Raw genomic sequence first — 24,347 nt, forward strand, 5'->3', positions numbered from 1 at the left:
GTAGAAAACCAAACACCCCATTAAGGCAAAACCACTCATCGCTGAACTGCTGGCTGCGTTTTCTGTTCTTCTTCAGTCCGGAAGAATAGGCAGCTGGCAGGCACGGACACGGACTCGTTTGAGATGCTAAATTCGGCAGAATCAACCACTATCTATAATAAAAATATAGAGCTCACAATACTATGCAATACTCTAATATAAAAACACAGTTAAGATTAATTATATACTACTGAAAACTTCATCTTTTGTACGAGTAGTATACATCATGAGTAGTATAAGTAGCATAATGTTATCATGGTAAAAAAAAACACAAATAGCATCACTATAATCTTTTTTGACACTAGCATAAAGTCTAAAGGAACATTCTATTTGAAATATCATATTTTACAATATAATAATTACTAAATTGTTCATAATAATGAACAGTTAGATCTTATATATACTATATACCACTAAATAGTAGTATTGTGTATCGTAAAAAAGCTCAAAATATATCATTATCTAAATATAGTATAATAGATGGCATGCAAACGGGACCACATATATTTAAAAAAAATCACATTCAATATGACCTCGGATAGGGACAAAAGATTATTAAAAATTACAATGCTCGATGACATCTACAAACTCTGCAACCCATCCTTTTGTTGAAATAATCAATATAGTATTTAAGTAGACAAATATAGATCTGAACTTGTATGGACTATTTGGCGATTGGCACCAAGATGGCTTTAAACAAAAACTCAGTAGACTAAACTTGTAGATGTCGTTGTGCTCTATAATTTCGGTATAAATTTTTATCTCTATCAAGCTCATATAAAAAAGTACTAAAAGTTTTTTTAAGAGGTGCTATAGAATGTAATAATTTAACTTTTTTTTACCTTCATGTCAAAAAAATGCAGCTGCACTTGCTTCTTTTTCTTTATGTAGGGCATATTGTATTTGAAAAGGTCAAATTTAGGGGATGTTTGGATAGAGGTGCTAAACTTTAGCAGGTCACATCGGACGTTCGGATGTTAATTAGAAGGACTAAACATGAGCTAATTATAAAACTAATTGCATAGATGGAATTTAATTCGCGAGACGAATCTATTAAGGCTAATTAATCCATCATTAGCAAATCATGGACTAATTAGGTTTAATAGATTCGTCTCGCGAATTAGACTCCATCGGTGCAATTAGTTTTGTAATTAGACTATGTTTAATACTCCTAATTAGTATCTAAACATTCAATTTGACCGCTGCTAAAGTTTAGCATGGTGTTCCAAACACCCCCTAAGTAAGTTTGATCAACAATTAGCTAAATTCTATGCATATGCATGTATAGTGTCCAATAGTTGCACTAACAAAGTTTAGTTTATTTCGCATCATATACTATTTAATATGATATTTTGTATTAAAAGCAGATGTTGTACTATGAAACTAGTTAATGGTCAAAGTTTGACCTTTTAAAACGCTATAACGTCTCAGGGTGTTTGGATACTATGTGCTAAACTTTAGCAGTGTCACATCGAATATTCGGATGCTAATTAGGAGGACTAAATATAGGCTAATTATAAAACTAATTGCAGACCCTGTGCTAATTCGCGAGATGAATCTATTAAGCCTAATTAATCCATCCTTAGCAAATGGTTACTGTAGCACCACATTATCAAATCATGGACTAATTAGGCTTAATAGATTCGTCTCGTGAATTAGACTTCATCTGTGCAATTAGTCTATATTTAATATTTCTAATTAATATCAAACATCTGACATGATAGGTGCTAAACTTTAGCGGGTATCCGAACGGGGCCTTATGCTAGTACCATACAACAGAGCGGCATCCGGGCCGGATATATTCCCTCCCCGCCCCCCGTCGTCGCGGAGCAGGACTCAACAGAGCGGTCACGTCACATCATCGTCGTCGACTTCGCCGAGCCGAGCTCGCTCGCAGGGAGAAAAGTCGAAGAGAACGCCGCGGGAGAAAACAAGTCCAGCGCACGCCATGCGACCCGCGCTTGCTCGCTTATTATAGCAAGCAAGTAGCAAGGGCCAAGGGAGCAGCCAGAGTCCACAGGCAGGCTCCCTCGATCCGCCGTCGTCTTCACCGCTTGAGCACCCCACTTTCTGCCCAACCTCCTGCTCCTCCTCATCTCGAGATCACCACCGCTACTGGGTCGAGGAGGAGGGGAGATGGCGAGCGCCGCTGGAGGTGGGCCGGCGGGTGAAGGGGAGTGGCTCAAGGTCGCCGAGCTCAGGGCCATGGTCCAGGCGCAGGACCCCCACGCCAAGGTCAGTGAGAGCTCATCGATCCAACCCATGATTAACTTGCTCCATCTCTTGTTATCGGTCAATCGTAGTATCGTCTGTTGCAGTCGCCATAAGACAGACGTCCTCCTAGCTATCTAGCGTCGGCTCTCCGGCCGGTTGCTCTTGATCCATCGCGCTACGCGATTCCACCTGCTGCCTCAGGGTGTTTGGATAATTAGTTAAAGTTTAATCCATGTCATATTGAATTTTTGGAAGCTAATTAGGAGAACTAAACATGAGTTAATTATAAAACTAGGCTAATTCGCGAGACGAATCTATTAAACCTAATTAGTTCATGATTTGACAATGTGATTTGACAATGTAATTAATCAATTATCAAATCATGGACTAATTAGGTTTAATAGATTCGTCTCACGAATTTACTTCCATCTGAATTAATATCTAAATATTCGATGTGACAATTACTAAACTTTACGACCAAACAGCACCAAATTTTTTGTTCTTGCGTGCGCAGGTGCGCTCCTGTGTCGTCTCTCTCTATCACCTCGTAGTTCATCGGCACTCGTTCTTTTCTTATCCTGTACAGCTGTACTACGTGCAGCTCTGCTGCTGGTCGTCTTCCCGGGCTTCGGGAGACTCCGGCCGGCTCTTTCTGGCGGAACACTGTTCTAGGACGATGCAATTTGCTATTTCCTTTTATCTTAACACTTTTGCCATTGCGCAGTTTATTGTATTGGAATTGGATTCCTCCTAGCACAATAAATATAACACGAGTCCCCGATGCTCGTCTATTTCATCTTAAAAGGCGCTAGAGAGTAGAATATTATGAATCGACATCAAAAGTACCAATCTATCGTTATGCTTCCTGTCGTTAAAATAAAAGTTCAAAATGAAAAACTCTAAGATTGTGCGCATACTGAAAATGGAAGATAATGGAACATTCATTTTATATTATCTCGTGCTAGGTTTAATTGCCTTTACAACTGTTGACAGTAGCAGCACCATATCTTTGGTAGTTGCTCGATGAGATCAAGCCATGGATAATTTAAGCCATCTCGCACGAAGGATTCATCAGCATATGAGTTGTCAGTTGTCACCTTATCATTAGGTGTGCTCAACCAATTCACATTGGGGAATGGGAGCCTACTGTATACTTTTCTAAGCAGAAATCAATGCATTTTTGCAATAGTAAAATGTACAATGATAGAATAACCTCAAAGTCAAATACATCACTTTCAAAAAAAGAAAAAAGAAAAAACATTAGAGACACAGGCATGCCGGCCATTCTACCCGTCATTCTCTCTAGCCTCAACGCTCCAGCTGATCCGATCTATCGACATCCATCCGTGCTTGTTCAAGGACCTAAAATTAATCACAGTTTACTAGCACTAAACATCAACATCTCACTAGTTACTGGTACATTTCTTTTCGAAAGACCTTTCACTGACTGCGCTATCAGAAACTAACTGTAAGTTCATCTGCCATCGTCGTCGTCATACGCACGCACGCAAGCAGGAGGTGGACAACCTGACGCTGCGGAGGTTCCTTCGCGCGCGCGACCACAACGTCGACAAGGCCTCGGCCATGTTCCTCAAGTTCCTCCAGTGGCGGAGGGAGGCGGCGCCCGGCGGCTTCGTGCCGGAGGAGCAGGTGCGGAGGGAGCTCTCGCAGGACAAGATCTGCATGGGCGGCGTCGACAGGACCGGCCGACCCATCCTCGTCGGCTTACCGGCCAGGCACTACTCCGCCAGCCGCGACATGCCAGAGTTCAAGAGTATGCATCTAATGACGACCATGCTAATCCTTGACCCCCACGAGATGATGAGTTTCTGAGTTGCAGTTCTTCTTCTGCAGGTTTTGTTGTCTACTTCTTCGACAAGATCTGTGCCAGGTAACCATCGATCAAGCACATCAGTTCCTGAACTTCTGATTGTGCCATGCCTTGCAAAAGACTGTCCTGTAATTCACGAAGCAATATGCAAAATGCAGAATCCCCAGAGGCCAGGAGAAATTCCTCTGCATCGTTGATCTTAAGGGCTGGGGGTACTCGAACTGCGACATCCGGGCCTATATCGCAGCCATAGAGATCATGCAGGTCTGTCATTTCTGCCTTCACTCAGTTAAGCTACTTTCCTTGCACGCAATTGAGCAGCAGGAGCAATTGGCTGATGATTCTCCTGATTCTCTGCATCAGAACTACTACCCGGAGCGGCTCGGCAAGGCGCTGCTGATCCACGTGCCCTACATGTTCATGAAGGCCTGGAAGATGATCTACCCGTTCATCGACAACAACACCAGGGACAAGGTAACCCATCTCCCAAAAATCCCACCAACCGCTGCATTGGGAAACTGCTAGCGCAGGTCGATCATTTCCTCCTCCTCTTCTCCTGACTGTGTTTTGTGCAATGCGTTTGCAGTTTGTTTTCGTGGACGACAAGAGCCTGCAGGAGACACTGCGCCGTGAGATCGACGAGAACCAGCTCCCAGAGTTCCTTGGCGGCAAGATGCCCCTGATCCCCCTCAAGGACTATGTCCAGCATCCTCAGGCCGTTTAACCACATTGTGAGTCATATTTAGAGGCTAGGAGCACAGTACGATCCGTGATTACAACAAAGATGCATCTATTGGTCCCGAAATAGTGGCGTAACATCTTCGCAGGAAAAAAGAAGAAGAAAAAATAAATGGTGTAAGTGTACCTGTAAAATGCAGCTTTGTCCGCTTGCAGCGGGCGGGGTCAATTGACCAGCGACTGCAAACCAAATCCCTGAATATGTTATGTGCACGTGCATATGAAAACTATGAACAGGAAGGCACCCTGAAGACAAACACGATCATTCCTTCTCGCATCAGTTCTCCTTTTGACTCAGGTGGTCACAAGTGTTTCCTCTGTGGAACTAATAACACCATTCTAATAAGACTTTTAAAGAGATTGAGCGTGCTAGCCGTCCTAGCTCAGTGGTAGAGCGTGTGGCTTTTAACCACGTGGTCGTGGGTTCGATCCCCACGGACGGCGGTCGATTTTTTATTTGCCTCTGCCCGCTGTAATCCCCCCCCCCCCCCCCCCCCCCCTTCTGCCCGCTGTAATTTTCAGTATCCTTTTTCAAGCGAATTTACCTTTGTATACTGAACGAAGTCACGTTTTTTCCCCCCTGTAAAGCGTGTGTTGGCTACCTGCACGTCCCGGCAAAAAGGAGGCATACAGATTTGATTGCGAATATGGAGCCAAACAAATAACAATGGTAACAAAAAAAATTTACTTGAATAAAAGTAAATGATAAGGACCTCAGCATAATAACATACATACGACTTAAAACAAAAATATATCTATTCTGCACGAAATAAATTATCGCCAATGACAATACCTTTCTTGCAAATTGAGGATATGTGTGAACATCTTCTCCTCTTGAGTTTATGTTTCCATAGTGATGGCACGAAAGCAACGACCCATTCCTCTAGCCCAACTTATTACAACTATCGTGAATAAATGGTTCTTAATCTTATAGAAAAAAAAGGCTCCAATACTTGCAAACACGCAAGACATGATAATAGTGTGGTGAGGGTACACAGTAGATATTTTTTTAGAGCTAGATATGCTGCCAGCTTTTGTGTGTAACATTGCCAAGTATGTTTGGTTTATATCTAATATTGTCATAACTAGCATTTGGTAAATATGGTGTAGATAGGCTAAAAGCAAGAGCTTATGACATGCGCCATCGCGAATAAAAAAAGATTAACAAGAGACATGTTGTGCCAACTGCAAAAGAAAAAAAAAACTACATCTTAATTGAATTTTACATCTAGGTAATGTAAGGCATCCAACCTAACAACTCATACTAAATGTCAAGCCAAAAGATTGTATAACAGAAATCCAGATAATTTTTCTTTTAAAGAAGGAGACATATGCCCCACCCCACCCACAAGTTGTAGGATAAAAGAAAAGCTATGGCCGCACCAGCAATTATAACATTTCATATTCCAGTTGCGCCCTTGCTGGTGAAACCCTAACTCCACGTGCTTAAAAGTTCACAAACTAGCCCCATATATTAGACTCGATTTGAAAATACCCTTCATAAAACGATTTGTTACATTGAAACTTGAGCGCAAGAACCATCATATCATGCACACATTTGATAAGTTGTCGAATAAGAGTAACTGTTGTAGGTTGGTATATGGTGGGGCTAGGGGTAGGTGGGAAACTTACAAACTTAAATTTAAATGTGTTTTCATTGATGAAGGTTACTAGTCAAAGTTTAACATGAAAGATCGTGCACACGCTTGACAAGTTGCAGAATAAGAATAACAGTTGTAGGTTGGTATAAAGTGGGACTAGGGGTAGGTGGGAAACTTACGATCTTAATTCTGTTGTCGTTGATGAAGATTCCTAATCAAAGCTCAGCATGGGAGACCGAGCCCTCTTCACACGTCATATTGCACTCCAGGTTGGTATTTTTATCATCTGACCTGTCTTCTGGCTACACGCCGACAAAAGATTTTAAAGTTTGAAAGAGCACAACAGTTGTATTGCTCGGAAAATGATGAAACATAGTGATAGCGCGTCAAATCGTACTATGTGACCTGATATGGATGTACACCCTGTCTACCTGTCACACCCAAACAGCCATTTCAAAATTCAAAATTTGAAAGCACACAACACCTGCATTGTCTGGGAATTGATGAAGCATGCAAATGGAAACTCCAATCCCCCAGCTAGCTTCCCCTCTTTTTAGCCCCTCCCCTGCGTACGGTACGAAAGGTATGGAAGGAAATCACCGCGTTGGGCTGTTGCCCGTTGGTGATCCTTTCATGCGCGCGACTGGCGCAGCGATTTGACGCATCGGGTTCAAAGACGCGTCACCCCAATCGGACGGTGACGCGGGTGCCTGCAATTCGAACGGCCAATCCTCAGCCGCCCAATGTGCGCCTCGCCTAAAATTCAAACTCGCCCGGGCAAACGCCGCCCAACCCAGCAGGCCAGCACGCCGTGGGACGGTGGCAGTGCCGGTAAATAAACAACAAAATCCGGGGGCATTATTGTCATCTCTCCCTTGCAGCAAAAAGGAGGCGAGGGCCGAGGAGGCGCAGCCGTGCTCCTATTTTGCTGTGTTCTGGACGCTTCGCTCTCCTCCCCCTTCCCTTCGCCTTCCGCCATTCCCGCTATCGCGGAGCGCAAGGGGAGGAGTAGCTGCATCGTCTTCTCCGGCTGCACCGGAAGGGTGAGCTCCTCCTCTCTCTTGCCTTCTTTGATGCCGCGATCTGGGCGGCGGCGGTGTGAATTCGGTCGGCTTCATCGCTTCAGTCAGGAAATGGGGTTTTCTGTTCCTCTGTTTTTTGTAACTTTTTTCTCGGGTTTTTGTTGGGGTTTCCATTCGGTGAAGTTGGTGGCGTCCGGTGGATGGCGAAGATGGATTCGGTGGCTGTGATGGAGGTGGCGCCGGTGCCGGACCCGCCTTTCATCGACGCCACTCCCCTGCAGGCGCCGCCGCCGCCCGCGCCGCTGGCGGCGCTTGTGCTGCGCCGCAGCGCTCGTTGCCTTAACAGACCAACCCGGCCCAGCTACGCGGAGCAGGAGCCGCCCAAGCAGCCCAGCGGCCGCGGCCGTGGCAAGAGGAAGAGGGACGAGGAGAAGCAGGAGCCGGCAGCGGAGCAGGGTGCTAAGAGCCCGGGCAGGAAGGCCTCCAAGGCGGAGGCAGGGGAGAGGAAGCCGATGCCGGTGATTGCGGCGGTGCCAGTTTCTTGCGCTGGTGTTGCTCCAGCTGCTGTAGAAGATGATAGGATGGGGACTGGGAAGAGCGCCAAGCTGAGGGTGAAGGAGACATTGAGGGCGTTCAACAGCCACTACCTACATTTTGTGCAGGTAGCCTTGTGTGTCTGAATGCACGGATTTTTGTTAAGTTTATAGCGTGTTTTCAACTGACGTTTTATGTATGTTGCTGTGTAGGAGGAGCAGAAAAGAGCGCAGGCTGCGCTACAAGAAATTGAGGCAAAGGGTAGCCTAAAACGTCAGGCAAAGGGTGGCAAAAAGGTATGAATCTTCGTGATCTTGAATTCCTCGTAGCACATGTTCTTGTATCCCTTTAGTTGCCTGTATATTTGTTCGATTGTGCTAAGATTGTGATAAATATCGGGTAAATGTATATGCTCATTTGCCCTATAAATGCAGAAGGGCGGTAAACAGGAGGTTGAAGGTGAGGAGAAAGAGAAACGCCCATCAAAACGGCCTGACCTGAAGGCAATCACGAAGGTACTATATAATCTTTGCCATTCTTCTCAGTGCTATTTTACCAAAGTGTATCACTGTCTGAGTTTGCTCTACTTTCTGGCCTTCTTGTTATTGTATCCTAGATGCAAGAAACCAATGCCGTGCTTTATCCGGAGAAGAGGATAGGACATCTACCAGGTTAGTCTGTTTTTCCTCTAAGGAACGAATAGTCGTATTCTAAAGTTTAAGCTGCATGAGCTCACTGGAGTTTTTTCTTTTTACATATTTGCATTTTACTTTATGGATGTGCAATGTGATATTTTTTTTCTTTTCCTCCTCAGGGATCGATGTTGGAGATCAATTTTATTCTCGTGCAGAAATGGTTGTGTTAGGCGTCCACAGCCATTGGCTTAATGGGATTGATTACATGGGAATGAAATACCAAGGAAAGGTACTCAACAAGCATTTCTGTAAAAACTTAATTCTGTTTTTAAAATTGAAGTGCAGGTTTTGAACTTGGAATTTCTTTCTTTCTGATCTTTCCTGCAATTTCTCTATTCAAAACATGCCAGAACACATCTCTTACTGTAACTGAGTTGTTCATTTGACGTTGGAACTACAGTTTGGTCCAACATGCTTATGCCGCTACCATTAGTTATTTAGTCCTAGTGCTTCCCTTATATAATTCCCAAGTATCTAATTCTTTGTTGCTGCATCTAGTAGCTATTTCTCTGTATTTTTTAGTAGTTGAGCAAGTTACCTGTTATGCCATTTCCAGCTTCCGAATCAGAGCAGAAGCTGACATTGAAGGAATCATCATGTATCTTAACTAATACTTTTGAATTTAATTACGCAGAAGGAGTATGAGAACTTAATTTTCCCACTGGCCACCTGTATTGTAATGTCTGGGATATATGAAGATGATCTAGACAAAGCTGATGAAATTATTTATACGGGTCAAGGAGGAAATGATTTACTTGGAAACCATCGCCAAATTGGCTCTCAACAGTTGAAACGTGGAAATTTGGCGCTGAAGGTTTGTTTTGGTGGTTTTTCTATACATATTTTTTTTAACTTTGAAGAATGCTGAGTATTTTTGTTTTGCTATTTATAATGTGTTAGTGTGACATCCCAGCCTGATTTCAATTGGGCCTATGGTGGCTCATGTGCATATATGTATATGTATTATACGTTCGGTTAGTCTCATCATGCTAGTATAGGGTGAGAAACACCAAAATATAAGCTTGGCCTTGTTTGTTTCCTCCACAACTTATATAAGCTAGCTTATGAGTCCTGGGTATGATTTCAATTGGGCCTATGGTGGCTCATGTGCATATATGTATGATACGTTCGGTTAGTTTCACCATGCTAGTATAGGGTGAGAAACACCAAAATATAAGCTTGGCCTTGTTTGTTTCCTCCACAACTTATATAAGCTAGCTTATGAGTCCCGGGTAGTATGGTAAAATATCACCAAAGATTCCAAAGTAAGCTGGAATAAGCTGCCCAAGGGATGTTTATTTCAGCTTATTTTGGAATCTTGGGTAGCTTATTTTGGAATCTTGGGTAGCTTATTTTGGAATCTTTTGTAGTATTTTACCATACTACCCATGACTTATAAGCTAGCTTAGAGCAACTCCAGCAGACCTTCTAAACAGCCTTCAATCCCAAATTTAGAGGGCCAAGCAAAAAAAGAGCACTCCAGTAGGCCCTCTATTATACCCTCCATTTTAGGGAGGCCTCCAAAATTTTCCCCACACCCTCCATTCTTGAGGGGTCTTTAGGGAGCCCTCTATCCGTGGAGGCTGCTTAGAAGGTACTGCTGGAGTTGAGAGGAAAAATCAACCCCCTAGAAAGTAGGGGCAGCCCCTACTCAAAAAAAATAGAGGGCTTGTTTAGAGGGTATTGTTGGATAGGAAACAAAAAGGCCGCTGGTCCAAAATCCCATATTAACAATACCAGATTAATCCTTTATGTTTATAAACAAGGATGAAAGCATAAGTTGGTTGGTGCGAGCGTGATGTGCAGGAAGGCCTAATCCTAGTTGGATCTAGGGTGTTGCAATATTTGAGTTCATTCAAGCCATGACATGTTGAATACATTTCTGCATCGGAGTTTAGTTTGTACTCAACATTTTAGTTTTCTTATCGATCACAAGCGTTGTGCCTTATGGTTTCGAATAAATTGTTGATCTCATGCATATATACTAAGCTCTTGATAACCATTTAGCATTTCTTGACCTCATTTTCTTTTACTCTTGCAGAATAGCAGGGATAATGGAAATCCTATCCGAGTTATCCGGGGTCATATTTCAAAGACTAGCTATACTGGCAAAGTCTACACCTACGATGGGCTTTACAAGGTCTTTGTATTTCTTTGTTCTCTTACGAATAATGTAGACTGGATCTTCACTTAATCTTGTGATAGGAGCTCGGGGCTTTTGACCTGCACTAACATGGATACACATTTCTGTTTCTAGCTTCTATTGGCTACATTATTCAGATTGTTCCATGGGAACACAACAGAAATAGCTTCGCTAGTATCTGGTTTGATTGCGTTCTGTCTGACTATTTTTTCTTTTTGTCTCATTTCATGTCAATATTCTATAGGTTGTGGATGACTGGGTGCAGAATGGAGTGCAAGGTCATGTTGTTTTCAAGTATAAACTGAAGCGGCTTGAGGGTCAGCCATCATTGACAACTTCTGAGGTATGCCTGAACAAAGTTAACACGCTGTATTTGTTGTGCTGTGCTGATGCCACCCACTGTCCTGTTATTCCTTGGACTGTTGGACTCCTCTAGTTTTTATGCTACCTCGTTAATTGTGTAGAGAAGAAATGCAAAAATAACATAACACTCCTGAGGTTTGCTAGTTGAATGGCTAAAATACATGCTAATTGTTAGTGTTGGTAGCATTTTCTTTCATATATGCTGGTGTTTATCTAGCATTTTTAACTTTTTAATATATTATGTGTTCTTTACACAACTTCTTGTGCCTTATCCCATACATCAGGTGCGATTTACTCGTGCAGAAGCGCCCACAACTATTTCTGAATTACCTGGGTAAATGATCCAAACCCTGAACTTCCTATGTTACCATTCACAATTAATTTTTTTCGTGCATGAGTTATGTGCTGTAACGTAAAGTAGCTCATATTGCTTAGAGGGTAGAATAGCGAGACACAATTTTTGGCTGTATTGCCTCATTCCGGAGGTCAAATATATATAGTTTATGGTACAAGTGAATTGGGAATCATGGCAGTCTACTAGAGATGATGTAGGATCTTTTTTAAGAAAAAAAATATATGACATAGGATCTATACAAAAATATAAATGCTACCTAATCTAGTTTTAAAGATTCTTCTCATAAGATGGTTCTTTAACAACATTGATGATTGTTGTAGTTTCACAACTGTGCTGTAGCTGTACTACCATCCATGAACGTATTGTTTTATTATGTTAGGGATATAGTGTTTATGCTTTCCTAATGAATGGCACTAATCATATGTTGCGTTTTACTTTGGTAGATTGGTTTGTGATGACATTTCTGGAGGGCAAGAAAATCTTCCAATTCCTGCTACTAACTTAGTTGATGATCCGCCTGTCCCTCCATCTGGTATGTTCGGTTATCAGTTTTCCATTTCATATTTTCATTGTTGGACACCTCTTTGCATTGTTCCTTTAAACTGGAGCAGTTGTTCAGAGTGATATTAAGATTTAAATAAGCAACATCCTGGAATACATCAAATGGCTGTGGTTTAGGGTTAGTTGTGTTTATGTGGTGGTTGTGTTTTAAATTTTTAAAGCTGCTAATTTCTGTGGAAAAGCAGCTTAGAAAAAACTACAGTTTATTGGATTAAACTCGTTTCTGTTAACTACTCCTTTGGTTTCAAGTAAGTGATGTTTTGAGTTGCGTGCACTCAATCATTCCAAACTTTGATTACAATTTACTTTTAATATGTTGAGTTTGGGTGTTTAAAATGGTACGTGTAGATTTGAAATTTTGAATTAAAATGTACTTTCATAATACTATACTTTTGCTATGTTTTGTAAATTTATTAGAACGAAGTTTAGCTGTCAAAGTTTTATTGTAGGAACAATGTCTATGCCCAAACATCACTTATTTGTAGGATACAACAAAACAATACCTCCATTTGCAGTTTGGTTTATACCTCACAAACAGTAGTTAGCCAAAGTGCCAAACGACAATAACTGAGAGTAATACTAATACTTCCAAACAAGATAATCATAATTCAATAAAAATTCTAAATGGAACTTCCGAAATTTAATCGCAACTAAGTTGCCTAAATTTAGTGCCAAATCTTTCTTATTTCCATGAGAATTTCACCATTGACATATGTCAAGTTAATGTATAGTTGCTCATCTTTCTTATTTCCATGAGAATTTCACCATTGACATATGTCAAGTTAATGTATAGTTGCTCCTAACAGATCTGCTATGTTCTACTGTTGTTTTTAGCCTTTGTTCCTGTTTCTTTTTCATATTATGTAGTAATGTTAGTGACTAATTAATATGTGTGTTACTTTTGGCAACATTCTAGGTTTCACGTACTTGAAATCGCTAAAAATTACAAAGGGCATCAAGATGCCGTCTAATATTATTGGCTGCGATTGTGAAGGAGATTGCGCTAGCAACAAAAACTGTTCATGTGCTCAGCGCAACGGTTCTGATCTTCCTTACGTATCATATAAGAACATTGGCAGGTAAAGTGCATGGTTAAAATGCTCCAACTAAGAGGAAGTGTCAGATGTACAAGAGTATATTGGTGCGCATATGCACAAATTCAATATCATTCCCTTGGATCCGATCTGAATGATCCAAGTGATACGTGTCAATTCTCTCATCCCCATGTCCACCTTTTAAATGGACTCAATCCATTTGGGGCTACGTTAGTCGAAGAGGGATGGGAGAACTCCCACCCCAATATGCGCCACTCGGATTGTAAATGAGGGACGGGATTGAATTTGTGCATAGGTTCACCAATATACTCTTGTGAACATGATATTTCCTGTATACTACAATCATTACTTATCTGTGCAATTTTACATTAAGGAAAGTATACTGTGTCTTGAATGTCATACGAGCAGCATGTATATTTCTTCTATAAGCATTTCAGCTGAAATTTTTAACTCTTGGTTAATTACTAGGTTGGTGGAGCCCAAAGCAGTAGTATTTGAATGTGGGGCTAACTGCAGCTGCAACCACAACTGTGTGAACAGAACATCTCAACAGGGTTTGCAGTATCGCCTGGAGGTTGGTATTTCCTTTTGCTTCTATATGTACACTTCCCATTTGCACTCAATTACAACTAGGAGATCAAAGGGCTCAAATCATTTGGGTGAATGCTCGTTGGTCAGATCACTTGGTTCTAATGAAGTTGTATGAATAGGTCACATATGAAGTTATTTCCCTTTTCCTAATATTACCACCTGCCTCTGTTACTGTGTCGTACATGAAGGTTTCCAACAAAAAACACCGCCATCGTTTGTTGTTGTATGTACACGTGCTTCTAAATACAGCTCTTTTCACTCTTATGGGGTGGATGCTTAGTGACAATGACCTTTTTCTCTCTTCACATCATCAAAATTTGTATGTGGCATTGCTTAGGATGACCTATGAAACCACTCGTTTACCAATGCACTTGCCATGACAAGCTGAACTATGCAGGTATTCAAGACAGCTTCAAAAGGTTGGGGTGTCAGGACTTGGGACACTATCCTCCCCGGGGCTCCCATCTGTGAGTACACCGGGGTGTTGAGGAGGACTGAGGATTTGGATGGTTCGCAGAACAACTATTGCTTCGACATTGACTGTCTTCAAACCATGAAGGGTTTGGATGGAAGGGAGGTAATGGTTTTCTCGTTTACAGTAACACGAAATATTAACTTATGCTATGTGCTTGATTGGCAAAGCTCCAACTTTGATGCGCCTACAGCTCCAGCTCCAAGAATTTCTGGAGCTAGGGATGGCCAGCTCAAAAAATTCTTTGAGCTGGAGCTATGCCAAACATTAGCCTGTTTACTGTACAATAGATATTTAATGTTAAGGTGTGTTAAAATGTCATCAGATGCTTTTTAGGTACCAATTATGGAGCCCTTATGTATACTCTGTTCCTGCAGAAAAGGGCTGGGTCTGAAATGCACCTGCCCAATCTTCATCCTGATAATGATTCAGAGGCACCACCTGCGCCAGAGTACTGCATAGATGCTAGTTCTATTGGTAATTTTGCGAGGTTCATAAACCACAGTTGCCAACCTAACCTTTTCGTCCAGTGCGTCTTGAGCTCGCACAATGACGTTAAGCTGGCAAAAGTCACACTTTTTGCTGCTGACACTATACTTCCCCTTCAGGTGAAATGGGTTTGACTTTTCTTTACCAAAATTTTAAATTCCATCCAAAAAATAAAGTACTGACGACCGTGTGCTTTTCAGGAGCTATCCTATGACTATGGTTATCGCTTGGACAGTGTTGTTGGGCCTGATGGAGAAATTGTGAAGCTGCCATGCCACTGTGGTGCTCCTGATTGCCGGAAGCGTCTCTACTAGACCTGCTGTGTGTTTCCATTTAGATTTTGGAGGAAACAAATTATTTTGTAGGAATGCAGCCTTAGCATGTGCTTCATAGTTAGACATGCTCTGATATATAGCAAAAGAGGAGCAACTTGATCTCCTTTTAGAGCATTCTTATTTTGTCATATGTGATATGTGGAGGGCATGCCAGACATGGTAGCCTATTTTGCAGACTATCAATTAACCGATATATCTAATGGTGGAACATTTAACCTATAAATATATATATGTTACACATCCTTCAAGTCATGGTTTGAATCTATGTGTTTATTAAAATGTGCTGCTGCTGCTGCGCATTTGTATATATGGATGATGCTGCCGATTGTTAAATTATAGCAAAAACAAAAGTTTTCTGATGCATAATTTTTCTACTGCACATTTCTTAGGTTACTACAATTGCCTGTATACTGACTGGCATCTCAGATGTCATGGCCTCAGCTGCCATTTCTTAGGTTAAAATTTGACGTCAATTTACTGGAATGACCTTCATGGTGGTATTCTAAGCTTAGGATATAGATGTTGCTGCAGGTGATTCTCAATATGTCATGTACTCATTCTCTTATTCATAGTTTCTATCACGGCACTAATTTGCATATCTGCCTGACTGTAAGCAGTGAGATTTCATTTGATCAACCCGTTTAATCCTTACTAATTGTTGCTCGTTGCTAATTGCCAGCAATTATACACTGATGTCTGCTGGATATGTACGATCAGATGGCATTTGCTGTACTGGATTCAATCCTCGCAGTTTTTTGCTCACCGCTGAAAAATGCAAGCTTTGATGCTGGTGTAATGGCCATGAAAATTCTGGTGATAAATCCCTGCTGAAGCTGGGCCAAGGCCTCACAGTGCGGCGCTGATCCTCATTGCCTCGGCGGCGCGCATGATGTCTGCCAACGACAACTCGCCGCCGGCGGTGGAGGCTGCGGCGGCCACCGCCTCCACGCCGCGGTCGCGGCTGCCCCGGTGGACGCGGCACGAGACGCTGGTCCTGATCCAGGCGAGGCGCGCCATGGAGCGGCGCGGCCTGCAGCTTCCCGTGCGACCGCGGCCCAAGTGGGCGGCGGTGTCGGCCTACTGCCGGCGCCACGGCGTGGAGCGCGGGCCCATGCAGTGCCGGAAGCGCTGGGGCAACCTGTCCTGGGACCTCAAGAAGATCGTCGCTTGGGAGGGGAAGGCCGCCGCCGGCGACGGCGCTGGCGCCGCGCTGCCGCCGCCGCAGCAGCATGAGTCGTTCTGGGACATGCGCGGCGAGCAGCGGCGCGCCAGGCAGCTGCCGTCGTCGTTCGACCGCGAGGTGTACGACGCGCTCGTCTGCGGCACGCCCGCCGTCGCCGAGGACGCCGCCGCCGCGCTACCGAACTTCGGCGACGGCGAGCTGGAGGGCGTGTACCGGCAGCCGCCCATCATGGTCATGCCCATATCAGGTATGCATCAGTAGTCGCTCATCCTGTCACGTTCGTGCAGTGCTTGTGATTTGTCGTGCATCAGCAGCCGTACACAACGTAACACGTTTCATGTTTTGGTTGTGTTCCATGCAGCAAGGAAGTATGAGCCACCACCTGCCTCCTCTGAACACGAATGCTCTGGTCCAGGTGCGCAGGAATTGTGTCATCAAAATTACACGAGTTATATCACGTGATTTATGAAGAAATTCATGTGATCCAATGAATTTGCACGATAAGTTGTTTTCTACGTACATCTGACACTGACAGCTACTTTGGTGCACATTTTTGTCAGTGACGGAGAGCGACAAGAAGGCCGGCGCGGCGGCGTCGGACAAGAACTCGACGTCGCAGCACGACGGCGGCGGCGGGTACAAGGACAGCGACGCGACGTTCGTGGCCGGCGAAGCAGAGGGCACCACGACGGCGACGCCGGCGGCGACGGTGAGCATCGGGAAGCAGGTGATCGAGGCCCTGGAGCGGGGCAACCGGGCGCTGGAGCAGCAGCTGGAGGCGCAGAAGTGCAGCTGGCGCGCGGACAGGGAGCAGAGGGCGGCCCTCCTCGGCGCGCTGGACAGGCTCGCCGGCGCCGTCGGCAGGATCGCCGACAAGCTCTGAGGAATGCCAGTGTGATCTGACGCCTCTGCTGCGCCGGTCGTGAAAAAACTAAGACCTTTGGCGTATGTTACCGGATTATTGGAGCTGTGAATCACGAACTGGCAACTCTTGGATCTTGATGATGAAATAACGTGACCTTCACCCACATCTATCATGTGTCTGCTGAAATTTGCGCCCTGGCGTGGCCGCAGGCTCGGTCGGCACTGACAGCCGGGCCTCCATTTTCCGCCACTGACAGCTCCACCCCACCGCCAGTGAACATCTCATGGCTGGGGCCGCCACCGACGGGAAGATCACCGCCGCCTACGCGTTGGCGGAGAGCCGCGCCCACCGCCCACCACTCCGTGCCTCATCTCACCAGTAGTCGTCGCTAAACAACATGAAGTCTGGTCTTCCTCACCATAGCACACCCCGTAATGGTGTCCATTCAAGTTCAGTTGGTTCAGAAACTCATTTTTCTGACAGAGTGTACACCAACACCAGCGAAGCCCATCTGATGCAGCACGGTTGGATCGTGCTTCTGCACGCGTGGAGCATTTCGTCGTCCGGTCCCCATCACCGGATCTCTGGGCATCTCATCCTCCGTTTCTGTTCGTGTTTGGACCCTGGGAAGGAATGATCGCACTCCTGCTGCTGCTGGTGCGTTCAGCTTTTCTCTTTTCGAAAGGCAGCCGCACCGATCCGATCTTGCCATCTTTGATCCCTCTCCCTCTTATGATTAGCAGCAGTGCGTGCTTTACCGACTGAATCCAATCCACCCCGATGCCTTTTTTGTTTATCCAAAACAAAATCCATCATTTTCTTTTTCTCGCAGCTCAAACACTCAACCAGTCAGTGTTCGTTCATGTTACTGACCAGCGACTACGGCTCAGCGACTGTGACACTGAATCACCGATGCAAGTTCGCGATTCCATGTCTTTTCTTGTGCTCAGCTCAGCTCAGGCCTCTCAGTTCCGACAGTTGGTTAACTCTCGCGAGCATCCGCACGTGAAGAATATTCAGGCGACGCGACAGACACAGGTGCCAGCCGCCGGTCGACACGGCCGGACCAAGCAGCGCCAGTTCCCTAACGCTTCCCCTGTCTTTCCTCGTCATCTCAGCCTCCGCGATCGCAACGCCCATGAAATTCTCTGCAGCATGACACCGACGCCCGTTGAGCCCCGGCACGGATCCGGTTCTCCGGGCAGGAGGGGTCGTGGTGGGCTGCACTGATCTGAACGTTACGTTGCCGGACGACGAGACTGCTGGCAGGTGCTCGGCAGACGGCGACGCCAAAGGGGATTTTTGTTCGGCAACTATACGTCTATACGTGAGATGACAACGCAACAGTGAGGAGGCAGGATAATGCCTGAATGAGAATGAATATGCAGAGATGTGGAGGATCGGGGAGCACGCGCACGTGCATAGCATTTACAATGGCAGCCGCATTACAATTACTACAGCTACATTATTTTTCTGAATACAGTAAAAAAATAATGGCAAAAGGAAAAAAAAAGCAAGGAAAGAATTACAAGAGGATAACAAAAGGTTACAATTAATATTTATATAACACATACTCCTATAGGTGTGGTAGTATAGACTAGTATACTGCTAGCTACTACGAGGCGTAGCATCCCAAGAACCAGGAGAGCGTCGTCCTGCCATGACCGGGCGACGCCGACGACTTGGTCTCCCAGCCTGCCGCGAAGGGATTCTTGTGCTTCCTCCTCTTCTTGGTGTGCGCCACCTTCCCCCTCACCGTCACCTCCTTCTTCCCGAAATCCACCATGTAATCCAGCAGCCCTGCTAACCACACAAAGCAAGCTCGTGATGAGCAAGAAAGCGCGCGGCTGTACATCGGTGATGCGTAAAGAACGATGCTTTAGCAGCCTACTTAAACGATACGTGTCCTAACAAGTGGTGCTGATTGATGGTGCACTACCTGCATTGACGAGCTGCGTCCTCTTGTTTTTTCTTTTACAATGCGTATTTCATTTTTGTTAGAATGAAGCTTTGAGAAAAAAAATACACTTTATGTGATATAAACGTATAAAGGTGTACTTATAAAAAGATATTTTTTAAAAAAAAACACAAATTTGTGTAAAAATTTTTGTTGGTCAATAGGTGTTGTAATTTCAAACGAGGTGAGTATCTCAGGTCAGGTCAGGGCAGTGATTGAGATGCTCACCGTTCATCTTGGAGACGACGTTGGCGACGCGCTGTCGGCAGTGCGAGCACCCCATGTTGGCGCTCATCACCACAACCTGCACCTGCATTCCCACCAGTTTAATTTGTTTATCAATCGCTCGTACTTTCTCCATCAACACTAAGTACGTAGCATTCACTCTCCATGTCGAGCGTCATTATATTGCCAATGCCAGCCATCACCGCCACCCCCAACTCATCACCCAGCCGTATTTGCATTTGCATTGCTTCTACGCAACTAAGCCATGGACCAGCCGTGGCCACTGATCCACTCAGCTTGCACGGACGCTTGTTAAAAACGCCGGCCAAGTTGGGTTAGCCTTCGCCGTAGCTGTTGATGATGATCAATTATGTGAGGGCCGGGGTTAAGTGCTAGCAGTCCTACCCTAATTAAAAAGGGTAGGTGACTAATGCCGCCTCTCTCACCTACCCTTTCCATCATCCATACTGGAATTTACTCCATCCGTTTCATGTTTACAAGGCGCGCGAGTATATCAAGATTTAAACTTCACAATCTTTGACCAATAATTTAACCAACAATTTTTTTCATCTTTAATATAAACTTGACATGGTTACTTTCCGATGATTATAAGTCTATAACCATAACTAAGATAATATTAGATAAATGAATGGTCAAAGTTTAATTTAGAAGACCGTGCCATGTCATATAGCGGCTTGTAAACAGGAATGGAAGGAGTACTTAGGTAATCACCCATAATTAAACTATCTGTGAGGAATATACCATACAAAGGAGGGAAAAAAACATGATACAGTATAACCGTTCTGTTTCTCTCTCTGAAGTCTCGAGTCACATGGCTGCCACTTTTGAACCCTATTGTTAAATTGTACTCCTCCTATCAGGCAAGCAGCAATAGGATAGCACATTGCTGATTTGCTGTCCCTGACTCTGCATGCATGGCTCCATGGCAGCAGAACATAACAATGTAAACACATGCTAATCTATGGCCTATTCAAGCCACTTGCATTATAGTACGGATACTGTATCACGTGCAGTGCCCGGGCTGGGTCTGGTCGCATGCGTATATGCACGCCTACCGTTTGTGTTTGTGATCTTCTTGACTTCTCTTCGTTCTAGCGATCAGGCCAAGGACTCTATCAGATACCATTACCAGCAGCTGCTGCTGCAGGGCAAGTGCATGCGGCCGTGTGGTGCCTCTCATCATCCCTTGCTGTCGGCTTATTAAAATTACTGGGAGGATGTGTGGATGGCTGTGATGGCATTAACGTCTCTCCAAGAATCTTGAGCAGAAGGAATTTTTTTTTAAGCAGAAGCAGTGCCTGAATTGTGAAAGATCTTAGCGGCTTTGTTGTTTATTCTTCCACAAATCTATCTTAGCAATGAGGGAATTCTATTTGATATCCAAATCCCCTCGTCCAAAGCATGTTTGCAGGATGCTGAAGGTCCATAAGTGCGCATTTTTAATTCAGAAGATGCGAAGAAATGTCCAGTCAGAGCTAAAGCTAATAGATTACTGCCCCGGCGAACTGATGGCGAAGTGGTGGACGGGATCAAATGGCAGGAGATATATATTTTATATATATTTGCACTCACGGTCAAAATTAACGGGGTGCACGCACGTGTGTCAGTTTGTCACCCGAGACGCGTTGCTGGCAGGCAGAAGGTTTGCTGGGATGAGAACGAATGAACGAAGGGGATGTTTCTCTGACTGACTGACCGACTGATGATTCCGTGTACGTATCGTATAGCATTTGACTGCATTTATAAGATGCAGAGTGTATCCGAATGGGCATAGGAAAAGAGAAAACGACTCTGGGTTCATCTATTGACCTGCAGAATGTTAACATCCAAAACGACTCTGGGTTCAAGCTCTGATCCAATGGTCGAGAGGAGGAGAGATGAACAGCTAATGTTCAGGTCCAACGGCTAAGAGACCGACAAGTTCGTCAGGAGGAGCATTCAGGCATGGCGGCTACAGTGTCCGCTCCGACCCTCGCGAGGATCGGGGACGACGCTGCCTGCCACGCACGTGATGCTCGCTCATGCCGAGTTGTCCACCGCACGCCCATGCCGCCCGCCATGGTCAAAGCTGGAAACACTACTCCACGGGAAGGCGCCGAGATCAGTGACGCCTTCACCTTCGTGGCCAGACAAGCAGCTCGACCTCCCAGCAGCTGCTCTGCAGCTGGAGCTGCGACCAAGCCAAGCCCAGCACACAACACGGTAGCACACACCAAGCATGGAAGCATGGTCCAACTCCTAGTCTCATACAGGCTACAGCTTCTGCATGCGCGCCCGGTGTCCGCTGCCAGATTCTTGCCACCGCTCTCCATTTCCAATTTCCAGTTTCCATGTGAAGAAATGGAATTGGATGGATCATCCTGATTTCCAGCCTGAGATGAGAAGTTTGCTTCTATTCCCATCCAGTGCAGAGGCTAGAAAGCCTGAGGAAGGAATTGTCCTCCTGCTGCTGCTGCGGCAGTGGAGTTGTTTGGCGGATTGGCACTAGGCCACTAGCGAGACTTTTCACCTTTCCGCTAAAAGCCGGGCTGGAGGGCAATAGCGATGGCAAATGGGGTCTCCTGTGCCTTGAGAATCCAAGGATGCACCTGCATGCGTTCCTCTCTCGATTTGCGGGGGGCAGTGGGGCACAGAATATGTGGATACTGTCTGTCTAAATGCAGTGAGGGATAGAGTAATTTAATATAGCACCGATGAAGGATTCCACTGAGAAAAAGGTGAAGGAAGAGGTTCTGATGGCTCTGTTGTTCAGGGTTCAGAGAACTGGGTTGGGGAAGAGCAAATGGCTGAATGAGCAATGGCGTCAAGAAACGGCCAGTTGTTTGAGGAGCGGAGCCTAATGGCTTCTGGAATGGCAGGGTTTGGATCCTCCTCGAAGCAAAAAGAACAGAGTACTTCAGAGGACGGCTCTAATTTGGCAGATAAACTAATGGCACCTGGGATTTCACGAACTCTGACGAGAAGTCATTGCAGATTTCTAGATGCTGATTAGGCGATCAGCTAACTGACCATTGACGAAAAAGAGGGGGAGAGGGAGAGCGTACCGATGGCAGGGAGAGGTCCTCTGCAAATCTCAGAGCTTGCAGCTTGCTTGCTGTGCTGCTAACGGTAGCATCCGACGAAGCACCCAAGCTCCTCTTGGACGATTCGCTCCGTGTCTCCTCCTCATCCCCTCCATGCTCAAGCTCCATGTCCATGGCGGCCTGTGGCTCCCGTTAGGGAACACCACCCCCTCTGTCCTCTTGAGCTCCCCTTTTTCTTGCAGAATGACAGCACCAAGAGCTTCTCCTTTTTATACTAGCAGTCCTCGGAGAAGAAGAAGAGAGAGAGAGAAAGATATGAACAGTTACTTGCCGAGGCCACCCACTGAAGAAAGGCCTACTATTTTAAGCACCTGTGAATGAAATTAGGCGCAGGATGAATTGAAGGTGAACTACAGAAACCATACTTAATTTGATGATGGATTCCCTTTGCAAAGACCCACCCGGTCCGGTCCACTGTATCATGGTCATTCACTTTCATTGGATGACTAAGATTATATGATGTCACTTGTCAGGGAGTCTGGTGGCGATTTCCAACTGAAGGTGGCCCACTTTGTATCGGATTCCTGCCTCTTCTGTGTGCCTGTTTTTTTTCCCCCACTCTGTCGGTTTACAGTGAGAAATTAAGAAGTCACCACATCAGAGAGGTTACTTGCAAAGGTAAATAACTCAAAAGTAAAAAAAGAAAGGCCTCCAAAGTCTAAAATGGCCGTCATGGAAGGTGAAATGTGACATTAGAACAACAGAGTACACAATCAGGAAGAATCATCCAGAATCCATATGCTAATCTATTGTTTTTTAGTTAGAAATTTAGGATCTTGTAAAGTTTTCTTCCTGAAACTGCTAGTGCTATGTGTATTTTTACCTTGTATAGGTAGGGTTTACAGAGAAAAAGGGGTTCCAGTTCTTAACACCTTATAGCGTGATGGTTATATATTGTACTAGGTAGAGTTGATAATGAAAAATAAGGGGCAGAGGAACAAAAGTTGCAGTGACATAAAGGTAGAATCAAAGTGCTCTTTAGGTACACTATCTCTGGGCATCTTTAAGTTTAATACACTGTTAGCACGAAATGATTAGCATACACTGTAGTACTGCTTCACCCTTAAAACGTACAACAAAAAGGCCAGGATAAGAGACACCAAGCTACTGCTATTTAAGTGGTAGGCAAAGAGGAACTATCAATCTCCGAAACCCCAAGATCATCGCTGGCATGCATTCAGTGTTCACCTATACTGAAAGTACGATGGGTTTGAACCAAGAAGTAAGATATGACAAGGAGGGAGACATACTCCATAGAACCACTGAATGAAATTCCATCTTCATGTCTCAGTGCTATCAAGTGGAGACTTTATTTCAGAAACATAAATGAAAACTTAAAAATCAAATGGTCCAGGATCTCCAAAAATAAAATGACTGAAAACTCATTGACCCTGATTGATGTCGTATGCAAGACTAACCTATAAATTTGGATGAGCCACTTTCATTTTCTTGATGCACGTAGCATGCATTGTTAAGGCCAAACCGACACGCTACCTAATAACCTTGAAAACTGTTAGCAGCTAAATAGTTAAAAACATAGGGTGCCAAATCGCCATTGATAGCTGAATGCATGAAGTACCCAAAGGAATTTCAGAACAACGCTGCAAATTCAATGTAAAGAATAAGGGGAGTGCCTCTGCCCACCTACAACCCTTTCTGAGCACGCTACTGACCAAAGATTGCGCTTTCAAGTTTGTTTCCATGTCAGCGAGGACAAAAACCTCCACTTCGAGCATAGGTCTGATTTGGTTCCTCTGACTTATTTTTAGCACACGTCACATCGAATGTTTAGATACTAATTAGGAGTATTAAACGTAGACTATTTACAAAACCCATTACATAAGTGGAGGCTAAGCGGCGAGACGAATCTATTAAGCCTAATTAGTCCATGATTTGACAAAGATTCGTCTCACCGCTTAGCCTCCACTTATGTAATGGATTTTGTAAATAGTTTACGTTTAATACTCCTAATTAG

At 44.5% G+C, this 24,347-nt stretch overlaps 4 protein-coding genes and 1 non-coding gene across 6 annotated transcripts; 4 read left to right on the forward strand and 1 right to left on the reverse strand.

The window, feature by feature from the left end:
- Positions 1-1,756: 1,756 nt before the first annotated feature.
- On the forward strand, positions 1,757-5,099 carry LOC101755573 (random slug protein 5). Its single transcript, XM_004971082.3, has 6 exons — positions 1,757-2,274; positions 3,769-4,027; positions 4,108-4,144; positions 4,243-4,348; positions 4,448-4,558; positions 4,671-5,099. Exons 1-6 carry the CDS (start codon positions 2,176-2,178, stop codon positions 4,806-4,808), a joined length of 750 nt encoding a protein of 249 aa, XP_004971139.1. The 5' UTR covers positions 1,757-2,175; the 3' UTR covers positions 4,809-5,099.
- Positions 5,100-5,194: 95 nt separating this feature from the next.
- On the forward strand, positions 5,195-5,266 carry TRNAK-UUU. The gene has a single exon. It is a non-coding gene; the product is annotated as a tRNA-Lys (tRNA).
- A 2,059-nt stretch (positions 5,267-7,325) lies between these two features.
- On the forward strand, positions 7,326-15,281 carry LOC101756377 (histone-lysine N-methyltransferase, H3 lysine-9 specific SUVH4). The gene is made up of 16 exons (XM_004971084.2): positions 7,326-7,466; positions 7,629-8,107; positions 8,192-8,275; positions 8,414-8,494; positions 8,596-8,650; positions 8,794-8,903; positions 9,309-9,488; positions 10,716-10,814; positions 11,062-11,160; positions 11,465-11,514; positions 11,979-12,067; positions 13,013-13,175; positions 13,620-13,725; positions 14,140-14,319; positions 14,592-14,822; positions 14,904-15,281. The coding sequence occupies exons 2-16, from the start codon at positions 7,646-7,648 to the stop codon at positions 15,015-15,017; spliced, it is 2,103 nt and encodes a 700-aa protein (XP_004971141.1). The 5' UTR covers positions 7,326-7,466; positions 7,629-7,645; the 3' UTR covers positions 15,018-15,281.
- Positions 15,282-15,423: 142 nt separating this feature from the next.
- LOC101756788 (trihelix transcription factor ASR3) lies at positions 15,424-17,343 on the forward strand. The gene is made up of 3 exons (XM_012846246.2): positions 15,424-16,468; positions 16,583-16,636; positions 16,782-17,343. Exons 1-3 carry the CDS (start codon positions 15,925-15,927, stop codon positions 17,102-17,104), a joined length of 921 nt encoding a protein of 306 aa, XP_012701700.2. The 5' UTR covers positions 15,424-15,924; the 3' UTR covers positions 17,105-17,343.
- Positions 17,344-18,477: 1,134 nt separating this feature from the next.
- Positions 18,478-22,716, reverse strand: LOC101757203. 2 transcript variants are annotated; one of them, XM_004971086.4, is made up of 3 exons: positions 22,334-22,716; positions 19,272-19,353; positions 18,478-18,889 (listed from the first exon to the last, which is right to left on the reverse strand). In XM_004971086.4, the coding sequence occupies exons 1-3, from the start codon at positions 22,484-22,486 to the stop codon at positions 18,702-18,704; spliced, it is 423 nt and encodes a 140-aa protein (XP_004971143.1). In that variant the 5' UTR covers positions 22,487-22,716; the 3' UTR covers positions 18,478-18,701. The 2 variants fall into 2 exon arrangements, with proteins under 2 accessions (XP_004971143.1, XP_004971144.1); XM_004971087.3 differs by having other exon boundaries at positions 18,490-18,886; positions 22,334-22,534.
- Between the last annotated feature and the right edge of the window lie 1,631 nt (positions 22,717-24,347).

The sequence above is a fragment of the Setaria italica genome, chromosome V (genome assembly GCF_000263155.2).
Source record: "Setaria italica strain Yugu1 chromosome V, Setaria_italica_v2.0, whole genome shotgun sequence".
NCBI classification, from domain to species: Eukaryota; Viridiplantae; Streptophyta; class Magnoliopsida; order Poales; family Poaceae; genus Setaria; species Setaria italica.

Coding starts and splice junctions, on each gene's coding strand:
- LOC101755573 (XM_004971082.3), top strand. CDS start 2,176: ATGGCGAGCGCCGCTGGAGGTGGGCCGGCGGGTGAAGGGGAGTGGCTC. Junction 4,145..4,242: donor TTCGACAAGATCTGTGCCAG/GTAACCATCGAT, acceptor TGCAAAATGCAG/AATCCCCAGAGGCCAGGAGA. Junction 4,559..4,670: donor ACAACAACACCAGGGACAAG/GTAACCCATCTC, acceptor ATGCGTTTGCAG/TTTGTTTTCGTGGACGACAA.
- LOC101756377 (XM_004971084.2), top strand. CDS start 7,646: ATGGCGAAGATGGATTCGGTGGCTGTGATGGAGGTGGCGCCGGTGCCG. Junction 8,495..8,595: donor ACCTGAAGGCAATCACGAAG/GTACTATATAAT, acceptor ATTGTATCCTAG/ATGCAAGAAACCAATGCCGT. Junction 11,515..11,978: donor ACTATTTCTGAATTACCTGG/GTAAATGATCCA, acceptor TTACTTTGGTAG/ATTGGTTTGTGATGACATTT.
- LOC101756788 (XM_012846246.2), top strand. CDS start 15,925: ATGATGTCTGCCAACGACAACTCGCCGCCGGCGGTGGAGGCTGCGGCG. Junction 16,469..16,582: donor CATGGTCATGCCCATATCAG/GTATGCATCAGT, acceptor TGTTCCATGCAG/CAAGGAAGTATGAGCCACCA. Junction 16,637..16,781: donor ACACGAATGCTCTGGTCCAG/GTGCGCAGGAAT, acceptor CATTTTTGTCAG/TGACGGAGAGCGACAAGAAG.
- LOC101757203 (XM_004971086.4), bottom strand. CDS start 22,486: ATGGACATGGAGCTTGAGCATGGAGGGGATGAGGAGGAGACACGGAGC. Junction 19,354..22,333: donor AGGACCTCTCCCTGCCATCG/GTACGCTCTCCC, acceptor GTGGGAATGCAG/GTGCAGGTTGTGGTGATGAG. Junction 18,890..19,271: donor CGTCGTCTCCAAGATGAACG/GTGAGCATCTCA, acceptor TTGTGTGGTTAG/CAGGGCTGCTGGATTACATG.